The sequence below is a fragment of the Sciurus carolinensis genome, chromosome 12, assembly GCF_902686445.1.
Source record: "Sciurus carolinensis chromosome 12, mSciCar1.2, whole genome shotgun sequence".
NCBI lineage: Eukaryota > Metazoa > Chordata > Mammalia > Rodentia > Sciuridae > Sciurus > Sciurus carolinensis.
The window spans coordinates 57,546,257-57,559,254 of record NC_062224.1 but is presented as its reverse complement, the minus strand read 5'-3'; the positions used below and the strand labels follow the sequence as shown (position 1 = coordinate 57,559,254).

Below are 12,998 nucleotides of genomic sequence, written 5' to 3'. Positions count from 1 at the left end.
AAGCACAGGTCTAATTCTTTTTAGTGTAAATATCTTTAGGATGCCTTCTTCTAAAATCTTTCACATTTTCTCCTCCCTGCTATTTTCCTTTTCCTCTACTATTCTCTTCTTGATTTTATAACTAGGCAATCATAGGGTCCTTCTTGCTCTCTTGGCTGTTGAGTAAGTCTAAGGTATTTCAAATTCAGCATTTAGATACTGCAAACTTTAGTCTCTGCCCAAGAACCAAGAACAATCATAAGTCAGCCATACTTTTTGGTTACAGATTAGTAGAAGGTGTATATTAACATGTATGTTATAAAGTATAGATATAGATATTTTATCTATCCATTAGTCTGTCTTGATGTTGTGATTTGTATCTTAAGTATCCCCCAAAGGCCCATGTGTTAAAGGCTTAGTCTCCATCGTGGTGCTAGTGAGAGGTGGTGGAACTTTTAAGACGCAAGGCTTGGTGAGATGTCTTTTGGTCATTAGGGGTGTGTCCTTGAAGGGGATACTAGGACCCCATCCTCTCCCTCTTTTTCTCTTCCTGACATGAGGTGAGTGATTTTTTTTCCTGCTATGTGCTTCCATCATAATGTGCTGCCTTGCTACAGGCCTAAAGCAGTGGGACCAACCAATCATGGGTGGAAACCTCTAAAATGGATTCACAATCTTTTCTTTGTATAAGCTCATTATCTCAGGTATATATTATAGTAAAGGAAAGCTGATGAAACACTTGACTCCTTTTTTAGGCTAACACATGTCTGGTTCTTGTTAAATAAACACTTGTATGGCTTAAATTGCTATGCACATCTGACAGATTTTATTCTATATAAATTTAGGTGGAAAGATAAGTTGAAAAAGACACTCTAAAGTTTCTACTAATACAAACAAAGAAATGACAACTGCCTCTCAATATGAGAAAAATCTGAATTTCTATGCAGAAAATTGTGACAAGCTAAAGAAGAGTCCAACAGAAAAGGTAGTATTTTCAATGAAGGAACAATCTTTTCAAGTGGGACAAATCTTTCTCCTCCATCTTCTTCCAGTCTCCCTAAAAGTTTATTTCCACCTTCCTCTTTTCCTTGGCTGCTACTCTCTTTAAAAAGATATGAGTATTCCTTGGTACTTTGACAGGAACTTCCAATTACACCTTGACTTGTGAAGATGGCTAATTCTACTATTTGCATGACTTATCATCATGGAGGGAGAGAGAGATCATAGAAATTCAGTTGTAAGTGGACAGATACCACACAAAGAAGAATTTTCCACTCTTCATAGGGATCTCCAGAAAGTTTTAGGGATGGAAGAAGGCAGGCCAGAAATAAAGAACTTGCAGCTTTCCTGTCTTTTCCCTAAACAGTAGTATAACTTCTCTAATTAAGTAGAGATGCTAATACCAAAAAGGGTTACACAACTTGGCCATCTGTTAATAAGAGTACTATGAAAATCTAAACACATTGCAATTTATTAATAATCGTGAGCATCCTAGAGATGTATCTAGAATCTCTGTCTAAGGCAGTGTGTCTCACGTTGGACTCCTGTGAGGGTCAGGGAAATGTGCTGAGAATGTGACAAATCTGTAAGGGAATTAAAATCTGTTTTTTTCCTTCTGATTATTAAAAAAAAACTTAATATGATCATATTCTGGCTCATTTGTGTCTAGAACTGCCACAGCATTTCATTCCATGGTTGTATTTATGAGGGTACAAAGTGAGAACAGAAAGTGAAAGCAATACCTATTAACGATGCATTTTAAAAATAGAAGTCCACTGATATATTCCCTATAACCATGAGTTCACACACATAAGATACTCTGATCAAGGATAATTAATTTCATAAGTTTTGCAAAAGCTGCCTACTCCCCCCAAATTCTACCATTGGTAGCTTGCTGGTGCTTATCTTTCCAGTAGAATTGAATCATTAATTTAGAGTGGGGCTTCAATTCCTATTGAAAATTAAATGATGTCTGTCTTGTAATTAAATTTGATTGTTTCAAAGGTTAGACATTTTATTGTTTCATTAATAATAGTCAAAATATGTAATTGATGACAACAGTAAAAATGCATTTTTATAATCTTAGCAGAAGACTTACTTTTATAAAATGAGAGTGAAGAACTGGAACACATGGAATGACACTTGATACTCCATGTAATTTTATTGATTTTATTAATAATTCATAATTAAGAGTGGCAGAGAAATAGTTCCTATATTTCTAGAAATATAAGAATTCAGAACTAGGAAAAAACCTTAGCCATCATTTGTCCAAGCTTCTTAGATCACTGGGAAAGAAACTGAGGCTCTGTGAGTTATGCTCAGGTAGTTGAGAAGCCAAAGGAAGAAGTCAAGTCTTTGGGTTGAGGGTATAGCTCAATGGTAGAATATGTGTTTGGCATGTGCTGGTCCTGCATTTGATCACTAGCACCAAAAAGGAAAGAAAAGTCAAGTCTTTGGACCATGATCCATAGGTAACGAAGTACCCAGTAAAATCTGTGTTTCATCTTATATTATGAGTCATGTGATAGTTAGTCCTCCATGAATCAAGGTAATTGTCAATTCTCTACATGTAGGAAACTAATCCTACTTGACTCTAACACTACTAATAAAATGATATTTTACTGAAAGTTATCTAGAATTTTAAAAATTTTAAATTTTCCACCAGATGTGGTGGTGTGCACTTATAGTCCTAGCTATTTGGGAGGTTAAAGCAGGAAAGTCACTTGAGCACAAGAGTTAGAGATTAGTTTGGACAACATAGGTTAGACTCCTCAAGAAAAGGGGAGGGGTATTTTCTGAGAGTATAGCTCAGTGGTACAGTGCTTGCCCAGCACACATGAGGCCCTGGGAATAAAAACAAACAAAAAACAACAACAAAACAACTCTTTTCCCCCAGAAAATAATATAAAGAAAATGAAAAATAAATGCAAACATTCCCAAAATGTAATATGACTTCTGTGCCTAACTGCAAAGCACAGAATATGTTATAAACAGGCAATGATACTGAGATTCTGAGCATTGTAGAAACTCATTTTCTATGGAAAATCTATTATAACAGAGATGTGACACTTGAGATATTAAAGTCAGTTATAAAAGAACACTAAAGAACTGAAAGGTACAAATGTCCTTTGAAAGCATCCTCCTTCATCATTGTTCCCTATTCCTTTGCTTAAACTCCCATGTTGGACCTTCTAAACAAATGCCTTCCTCTCCCATCTAGGCTGGACTACGTCATAATCACCTGCAAGGACATCATCTTTCCCTCTTCTAAATCCCCAGACCCTTTTGTAGTTTGCTGACAGTTACTATTTTCCCTTTGACATATATTTAGTTGCATATCTCTGTTGTATACTCCCTTCTGACAGAAATTCAGTATAAGCCTCACAATGCACACAATATGTTGTTGTTGAATTAAAGCAACAAGTGAAGTTTAGGGCAAAAGGTTTCAAATTTTATAATGTTTGTTTTCTTCAAAATCTCACCTATTATAATTTTCCTTTAAATGTGCATGTAAATGACCATACTAAAATGATCACTATGAAGAATAAGAAGCAACACAGAAAAATGCTTAAGATAATATTATAAGGAAAAAAAGCCAAAAGCCAAAATTACTCCTAGGCTATATTTACTACTTACAAATATTACACATACATATGGACAAAAAGTGGAAGGTAATAGAGAAAGATGAAAACAATTTGCTCTACTGCATGATAAAATTATTGGCTTCCGTTATGTGCTTATGTTTGCATAATAAACATTGTTTAAAAATGTGTACACATGTAATAATTAGAATATTCATACTGAATATTGGTACTAATATTTCTGGGCTATATGAAAAGCATATGTAGCTGTCCTATGTCTAGTGCCTTTCAGTGCCCTGAGTTTCATGGTCACCTTCAAAGAACTTGTGCCAGTAATAAGAATTGGAGACTTGGTACTTTATAAGACTGAAGGTTAGCCTGATAAGTCAAAATAAGTATGTAAAATTTTTTCAAAAGATTGAAAATTTTATCATTTTATCATTCACTGAAATTGAAAGCATAGCAAAAAAATATATTTCTTTAGGGCTAGCAATAGAAACTTATGTTCCTTAAAATACAAAACTTTTCTGTGAGTTCACAGTTTCATATTTCTATCCAAAGGCAAACATTTCCAAAAGTTTATTCCATAAGCATATTATTTATAAATGGGCATATTTGTTTCCTATTTGTGTCTTTATCCTGTAAATAGACGTAAATTGATATTTTAAGATATATTGTTTCCGCTTATCCACTTCATTTTAAAAAATATATTATTATGGTGAATAGAATTATCATCTTTCCTTGAAAATCAAATTACAAGTAAAAAATCAGCAATCTCTTTTTTGAACATATGAACTTATATGTAATGTTTCTATGAATACATATATACACTCTCACCAAAACCAGCTGACCAAATCATTAACAACTTACTAAATGCTAGATGCCCTAATGATCCAATTTGACATCATTCACTGGATTGATTTGGAACTATCCCCTTGCACTAAAAAAAAAATTAAACTCACTTTTTTACTGCTAAATTTTGTGACTTTACCAACATAATAATGATTTAAAATGAAGAAACTAATTTGGCAAGGTGTTTAAGAAAAATTACAAGTTTGATAATTTAAGACTTTTGTTAAGTGGAGATATTAAAAATTATTTTCATAATCCAATAAATTCTATTTTGTCACTCAAGCATCACCCAAGACAGGAACAAAAGAAGCTGATTTATTAGACATACGCCAAGCTGAAGAAATTTCTTAGAATTCTTGGTTAGGCTGTGATAAGAACATAAATTTATCTAAGTATGCTGAACAATGCTTCAGGGCATACTTAGAGAAGATGCTAAAAAAAAAAAAAAAAAGCTTTATTGCATCACACACATGGAACCAGATTCTCCCTCTCATGGGCTGTATCCAGCATGAAGTTCACACTACATTAATTTGCACTTGTCGATATGCTGTTTTACAAGTATTCTTAAGACATGTTCAAATGTGTATTCTGACTCTTCAAGTAGAATATAAACTCCCTAAGGACAGGACCTGGTCTTCTTGTTATTACCCTCCATCCCTGTCCCAGTGTCTAGAATGTTGGTCTGAGAAAGCCAGGCCCTTGGGAACTGCTGTAATCTGAGTGAGGAGCAGGGACAGGAATATGCTAAGCCTACAGCATTGAAAGAGGGTGTGAAGAACACTGGAGAGCAGCTCTGTCATCACCAGGACCGAGTGATTACATGTGCCAAAGGCATGCCCAAGTGCCCCCCTCCCCCAGTCATTTTATAGAGAGAGAAGTGAGACTGCAGGTGGTAGCTGGATAAGTCTGAAGTCTAGCTCTTGAGAATCCATCCATTATCTCAGCCTTCTGAAAAGAGGATATAGCTTTACAGACACAAAGCAGACAAGAAAACTGAATAAGATTTTACTCTAATCTGTAGGTGCTAGTTACAAGTAGAAAAGACTAACACTGCTATTATCCAAGTTTAACAGGATGATCTATTGCCAGAATATTTCTAGAATCAAATAGAAGACAATGGACATTAGAAAGCCATTAGCTGGGTCTTTAGGTAAATCATACTGTTGCTAATATTTAGAACTAAAAATTTCAGGGAAGAAAGTCCCATGGCCTGTTGAAGCAATTTATTTCAATCTTCTCACTGTCAGAAAAGGTTTATTTCAGACTATTGTGGTTTCCAGTTGCTGTGATTAAATTGCTTTGTTCTTGTTCTTTCCATATTGAAGATCAAGATCAGGTATTTTTCTCCTTGAAAGAATCTGTCATATCCTTGAAGACAGTGAAGCAGTGTTTCAGTCTTTTCTAAGCTAAAAGGGTACAATTCTTCAACTTTATTCATTTTATTTCTCTGACCTAAATAAGACTAACTTTTAGAATTTGCAGGGTTAGGGTTTCCTCTCATCTTTACAAAAAACCATACAAAATAGATGTACTTCTTCCAAAAGTTTAATTAAGTCAAATGAATTCAGGCAATAATTCCTGTGTTGATACATAACATACTTGAAGTCAGTATTAGAATGCTGCATCATACTAATACAGATATGAAGCAACTCTCAAATCCTTTTAGGTCCTAATTTTTCCAGGAAAATTTTTCTGCTCTCTTTCTATTCTATATGTGCTCAACTCTTAAATATTTTCTCTGACTACTCTATGAAGATAATGTTGAACTTAAATGCATCCTACTCAATGATTGCTGCATCTCCAGGTTATAACATATATGACACTAGTAAGAAAAGCTATATCAGTCTCCTTTTCTCTGAAAAATAAAGTTGATAACCTAAAAATGAAATTGTAAATCAAAAACAATAATGTACTTTATAACTTTTTCTAAACCATGTACACATTAAGCCATGTGTCGCTAATAAAATAATGACATGACAGTCAGTGATACACTGAGTTGGTAATGCCATAAGATAATTAAGAGTTCAGGGATGTGGCACATTTGTTGTACTACAACACATTCTAAAACCATCAAGTTATAATTTAAGACTGATGGGTATTCAAACTCAAAGCTTGGCATTCTAGTAAGGCAGAGAAAAATTTAAAAATACTTGTATTTCTATACCTAGAGAAGGGGTTAGCAAAGTTTTTTTTGTAAATGATTGGATAATAAATGTTTCAGGCTTTGTGGGCTGTATGGTCTCTGCCACACCTCCTTAACTCTGCTGTTCTATCAGGAAAGCAGCAATAGGCACTATGTAAACAATGTAACTGTTCTAATAAAACCTGTTTGTAAAAACAGGCAGCAAGCCAGATTTGGCCTGTGGGCTGTAGTTAACTCACCCTCCTTTAGGATGCATGGGCATGTTAAATAGATATAGATGTCTAAATATGTAAATAGGAGTATAACTAAGAGCATTACTATACCAAATCTGCCTCTCCCTGTAGTTATGACAGCTTCCCGGGCACATGATTGATGCCATCATACTGGCACTGTTTAGAAGGGCTCTATACTTGCAGCTTAAGTCTCTGTGGTCAATGTCTTGAAATTATTGTGATTTTATCTTGGAATTTGTGTTTTATCAGCACAGTCTGATGGGAAAATGGAACCTCAGCTCACATGTGTGTTCTCTTTCCTCTGCCTCACTGTAGCCCAGGGCAGACCTTAGAAATGTGTTCCCTCCAGTTTCCTTCCTTTCCTGCCTCTGCCTTGATACTGATGCTGCCCTCCATCCAGGGTGGGACTGGGTCATGTCAGTGGGCGAGGCATATGTTCTGTTGTTGCCCCTGGCAGCAGTCTGGATTTGAGCCTCCCACTGCTGCAGGGTAACAGTTTGAGTGTGCACACACTAGCACGCTATCCTGTCCCAGCCTGGCAGCACCACACACAATTAGTGGACTCAATGCAGAACCTTTTGCCTATCCTTGATCCAGGAACTACATGTGTTCCAGTGTGGAGGTTGCAGTCTGTTGGGGGTTGCCTGTCTGACCTCCCTGTAATAGGGAAATTGACTTCTCGCACTCCACATTAGGGTATGATGTGTAGGTCCTATGGCTACAGCAAAGCAGAACCCAGAAACTTATTGCCCACATGCATGCCTCCTAGTCACAGGGCATCTGCAAGAGTCTGCACTCCCCTATGTGTATGTGTATACTGGAGAAAGCCTGAAATTAAATACCACATAAAAAACTAAAAAGGTTGGGGAGGAAGAAGAAGAAAGAAAAAAGTTTTATATTTTAGTGACTTCATCACTTTTTCCTGCTTTCTGAAGAGTGTGTTGTATTTTCACTTTGCATTAGGCCCTGATAAAAGATTTGGGGCTATAAAAGATCATCTTTGAGATTCATCTACCTAAATGGAAACTTCCATATCCCTCATTTCAGATCAGTCAACCCCTACGATGCCTTGGTTTCCTGCAACATTTCTAAATCTTAACTATAAAGACATTGAAATTATGTACTTTGGGTTTTAGACTCCAAGGAGCTCCTTTTGGGACATGATCATGAATACTGCATGGTAGCCATTTCCTCAAATTGCTAGTGAATTAAGAATTCCTTAAGAATAATAAGAAGTCATTTTATAAATATAAAGCAAAATCAAATGTTACATATGAAAGAGAATAAACAACAAAGAAAGTTAAAAGTTTTACTCACAGCTCCCTTTAATTCCCTTTAAAGAGGATAGTACTGTGGTATTCACATATAGAAAAACATGCCTGTTTTCCTGATTTGAATAACAACAACTATAAAACCTTTTTGAAGCAAATAAATTTAAATATGAACTAGACATTATTTGATATGAAGGGATTTTTGTTAATTTGCTATAATAATGCCAGTGTTTATATAAAAAAAAATCTTTAATTAATGTACACTAAAGTATTTGTGGATGAAATAAGAAATTCAGTATCTGAGATCCACTTTAAATATTTCTACAAAAGGAGAGAAGGGGTGCAGAAAGAAGACAGGGAAGAAGAGGAAGAGAAGATGGAAAGAAAATGATGATGATAAAAGATGAAGGTGGCAACAATAAACACAAAGGAATTAAGAGAAAAAAATCTGAAAAGATGGAATGGGGTTGGTAAATGATATACACAGGTGATGGAAATCCAGGGATTCATTCTAATATTTCCTTTGCCCTCATTGGTTTTAAAATTCTCACGAAGGTATATGTATGTATACCTACTGCCTATAAAAAGTTCTGATAAAAACCAAGTCACAGATTCTCATTTTCCTCCATACCAACATACCAAATGTTTTCTTATTGGTGTTGAGGGTGTATTTTGTGTGTGTGTGTGTGTGTGTGTGTGTGTGTGTGTGTGTCTGTTTGGTTTTTGGTGTAAGAAACATCATCTGAGTCTGACAGTTCTCTAAGCTGCAGAGATACAAAGGAGATGATAAGAAGGATAATCTGCCCATGGTTTGTGATACAATATAGAAAAGAAAAGTAAGTGAGTGGAAGAAACTGTCATTGTTACTCTCCTAACCTTTCCCTCTAATTATGCCAGAGTCAAGACTCAGGTCATGAGGAAAATTATTTTGGTAGTCAACCATTTGTCCTATTTTGTAGACATCAAAAAAAAAGTTCTTGTTCTCACTACATTCCAATCTCACAGTTTCCCACCTACTTTAAAAACCTATCAAGTGGTCAGATTAACTAAAATATGAATAAAATGACTAAATTATGAAGACACCTGTTAGCAAAAGATGGTCTTCTTATTATGCTGAATTATATAATATTTTAAAGTTAAATATATTTTATATTATTCTCCATATTTCAAGTAAATGCTCAACATGTCCAGCTTTTAAAAGTTAAATGTAAATTTCTCTCTTGAGTGCAGATGGTGGCCAAGCAAAATAGCTCTTTGGTCTTACAGACAGAAGGTCAGGTCATGGCTGAAAGACCAAAGAACAATTGCTGCTTTGCTACTCCAAATCATCCATGGAATGAGACACCACTACTCTCTTTTCTGAAACTGTCTGTTCAATACAAAATAGTTACAAAGAGTACCTATAAAATTTCCTCACATTCTGTCCCAGAAAAAGTGTAACAAGTGCATCACATCACAAATATAACTGTTCACAGGTTTTATTCCAAACTCAAAGACCTTCCAAAAAGGTATATCTCCATCTAAAAATGTATCACTAAAAATCATTATGAAAACTGTTAATAGTTCACTATTATCAGAAAATATCTAAAAATGAAAACTCCTATAAAATCCTACAACTTTAGCCTTTATAGTATTACTGGTTAATTAGAAAGAGATATAGTGCTAAAAGATCAATATTACAAATACTTTTGAACAGGTTATTCATGTACAGGTAATATTTAGCTTGAATTACTCCTTTTTTTTCCCCTCTAAAACATTATAATGCAATTTTAAATAGCTCAGACTTTTTGCCTTTATTTTCCCAGTTAGTTCAAAATGTTATACTGGCAGAATGTTCTATAATATAAAAGGTATTTCATAATGCCACTGAGTATGTTAATATAACTTAAAAATTATAGTATATTAGGAAAGAAAGTTCTCTTTTTCTGACTCAGTAACCCAAGGCTTTCAGTACCTAATAGAAAGTATTTTCCATTCCATTATCAGGCACGCCCCCAACTGGATGAAATAAAATAGTTGCTTTATTTGTACATGTTAATAATGAAAAATCTTCTGGACATGTAAAACTTGTTTTAACACTTTGAATATAGTGGTAAAAAAAAAGAATTTGATTTTGGTTGTTTGCACTTTAATGTATTACTAAGAATTTCAGTCATGACTTGAAAAACTTTTGTACTAAATTTCATTATCACTTTCATTTCAATGCTCAATTGTCTTTGTGTCATTTGTCACAGTTAATTGGGCTGAAAGGGAAAATATTATAAAAGGCTTGAGTTAAAAAATATATTCGAAAAAAACTTACTTGGAGTTACATACTTCTAAATTATAGTGATTTAAGATATTGACAGCAAGAACTCAGATTTATTTTAATAGAATAAATTAAGCCTGCTCTCATTGGATATAAGGAATAAAAGTCTTCAATGCCCTATACTATAAAATACAAATAGAAAATCAAAAGCCAGTATATTAGAACTATCTCTCTAAAAGCTGTATCCACATTGTCAATTAAAATTGGAGTCTCTGTATGATCTTAACAAAGTTATAACATAAAACATCTGTTCAAATTGAAATTGAAGTAAGTGGCACCCCCGCCCAACATTTCTAATTTCACCGTATTTAGGTTTCCTGAGCAAACGTATTCATGGTTATCTTAGTTAAAACTGGATCTGCTCTGCCAACAATCAATTTGATTGACATATTTACATATCAACTCATCTCATCTTACAAATTTTAAACTTTTTCATTTAAAATTGGATGCAAGTTGGCATCTTTCAAGAACTTTATGTACGTATATTTTAGGTTCAAACTGTGCATTAGAACATTTTCTTAACTTTTGTAAGTAATAGATACACATATCCAAATGTATATTTATGACCTGTCAGATTGGAATTTTATATGCATGTAGTTGTATTCTCACCACTTCATGTGAAAGGTGATAATTTTAGGCAACTATAAATGAAATTCTTTTAATAGGATAAACTGAATCATTGCATTAGTTAGAAACAATATAACAGAAATAAATAATTTAGGGATAACACCCATCAACTTCAGAAAGAATGTTAGTTTTATCTTTAATTGCTGCTTATGCTTGTGTCATCTCTTACCTGATCTTTAATTTCAAGATCCCTTTTAGTTTTTGCTCTGTACTCTCTGTGCTCCTTTTCTGCCTCATCTTTCTCCATTTTGGTTTTATTCAACTGAAAACGCATTTCTCCACACACCTGTTAGATTGTAAAACCTAGATCAATAGCTGTTGGGATCTTCCAGGCAATGCCTGCAATTAGATCTTTTGGTGCCCCCTAGAGGCCAAAAAGATAAACTGCAGTAGAACTTTTCTAAAAACGACATTTTCTATTAGAATATCCAGTATATCCTGTTAAGATTTAGAGACAATATCAGGCATCATTCAGTTTGACAGTTTAAAATTAAAGAAATATAAGCATATAAATAATAAATTTAAATAATGTGCTCAAGATTATTTTAGTTAAAATAACAGTTTTAATGGAATATTATAAATTCAAGTGCACTATCATCTAACTTTTAATTAGGTAAAATAAGTAATTAAAACATTGAGTTATATTATTTACTCAAACATTTCTGGTTAAATATTCCTTTATATTATAAAAATTTCCTTTAAAGTTTTCATCAAGCTTTTATTTAAGAACATGTATAAAGAATTTTTTTCTCTCTGATGATAAGATATATTATTTTTAGGTATAAAATACCCAGTATTTAAACTTTTTATATAATTCAATCTCAGTGTAGTAATTGCACAATGTTACTTAAGGAATATTTTCTGTCAAAAATCAGACTGTACATTTAAACGAAGTAACTTTAATATATTGACAAATAATGAACATGCAGAGTATCTTAAAGGTGCTGTGTATCGTTCTTTATATAATTACTATTTTTCCCTAATTCAAGGTCTCTACATAGAAATATATTTAGAAAATGAAATTAGTAGATAAATCTAAAGAAATTATAGGCCTTTTGAGATAACTGAGAACCTGTAGTTAGTGTAGATTAAATCACAAATCTGAGTCTAATATACAAATACAGGTTTTTAATGATCATATATTATCTAATAGAAATCCTTGCCTGAAACTTCCATTTTGGTTTTTCTCCGAAAATAATGATTTTGGAAACTTCAGAAATTAATTTCATCACTATTGAGTTATTAGAATGTATTAAAGTATAAAATATATGTTTCCTGTATTCAAATTTAAAATATTTCAGGGCTGAGGTTGTGGCTCAGTGGTAGTGCACTTGCCTAGCACACGTGAGGCCCTGGGTTTGATCCTCAGCACCACATAAAAAAATAAAATAAAATAAATGTATTGTGTCCACCTACAACTAAAAAATATATTTAAAAATTTCAAAAATAAACTGATATAAGTTCAAATTTATACTAATAAGACAAAAAAAAGTAAATAAGCTTTTCCCCTGTGGCACTCAGAAAAATATAATAGAAAGGAAATTACTAAAAAAAAAAAAAATAACCTACTAGAAATTCAGCTGCTTTTCAATATGTGAGTTACCTCTTTCTACTTCAAAAATTTATAAATTTACAAAAAGCTTTTAACTATAAAACTAAATAAAATTTAAAAATTAATGGTGAGTGACAGAAAAAAATTACAGAGGTGCAAATTTATTTTCTCTTTAAATTCTTCACTATTCCAATCTATTTGGTTTATGTCTATGAATGAAGTGGGAAAATCTCAAACTGATAATATCAGAAAATAATAATTATACAACCATAGTGTTTACAATCCAACACCAGTATAGCTTAATATGTAATAAGTGTTTAAGCATCAGGTCCTATTTAAAATTATTTTATTCCTTAATGTTTCTTTTAAAAGTTCCCTTATTACTTTCAGTTTAGCATTTGCTATGTTTATCCATAACACTTAAATTTCATCTAAATAAATCAACAAATTAA

General features: G+C 33.2%; 1 protein-coding gene across 1 annotated transcript in view; it reads right to left on the bottom strand.

The window, feature by feature from the left end:
• Nucleotides 1–12,998, bottom strand: part of Sdccag8 (SHH signaling and ciliogenesis regulator SDCCAG8) — a 241,548-nt gene that overhangs the window by 136,958 nt on the left and 91,592 nt on the right. Inside the window, 1 exon segment of the mRNA XM_047521464.1 lies at nt 11,164–11,280. Coding sequence (XP_047377420.1) covers nt 11,164–11,280 — 117 coding nt within the window.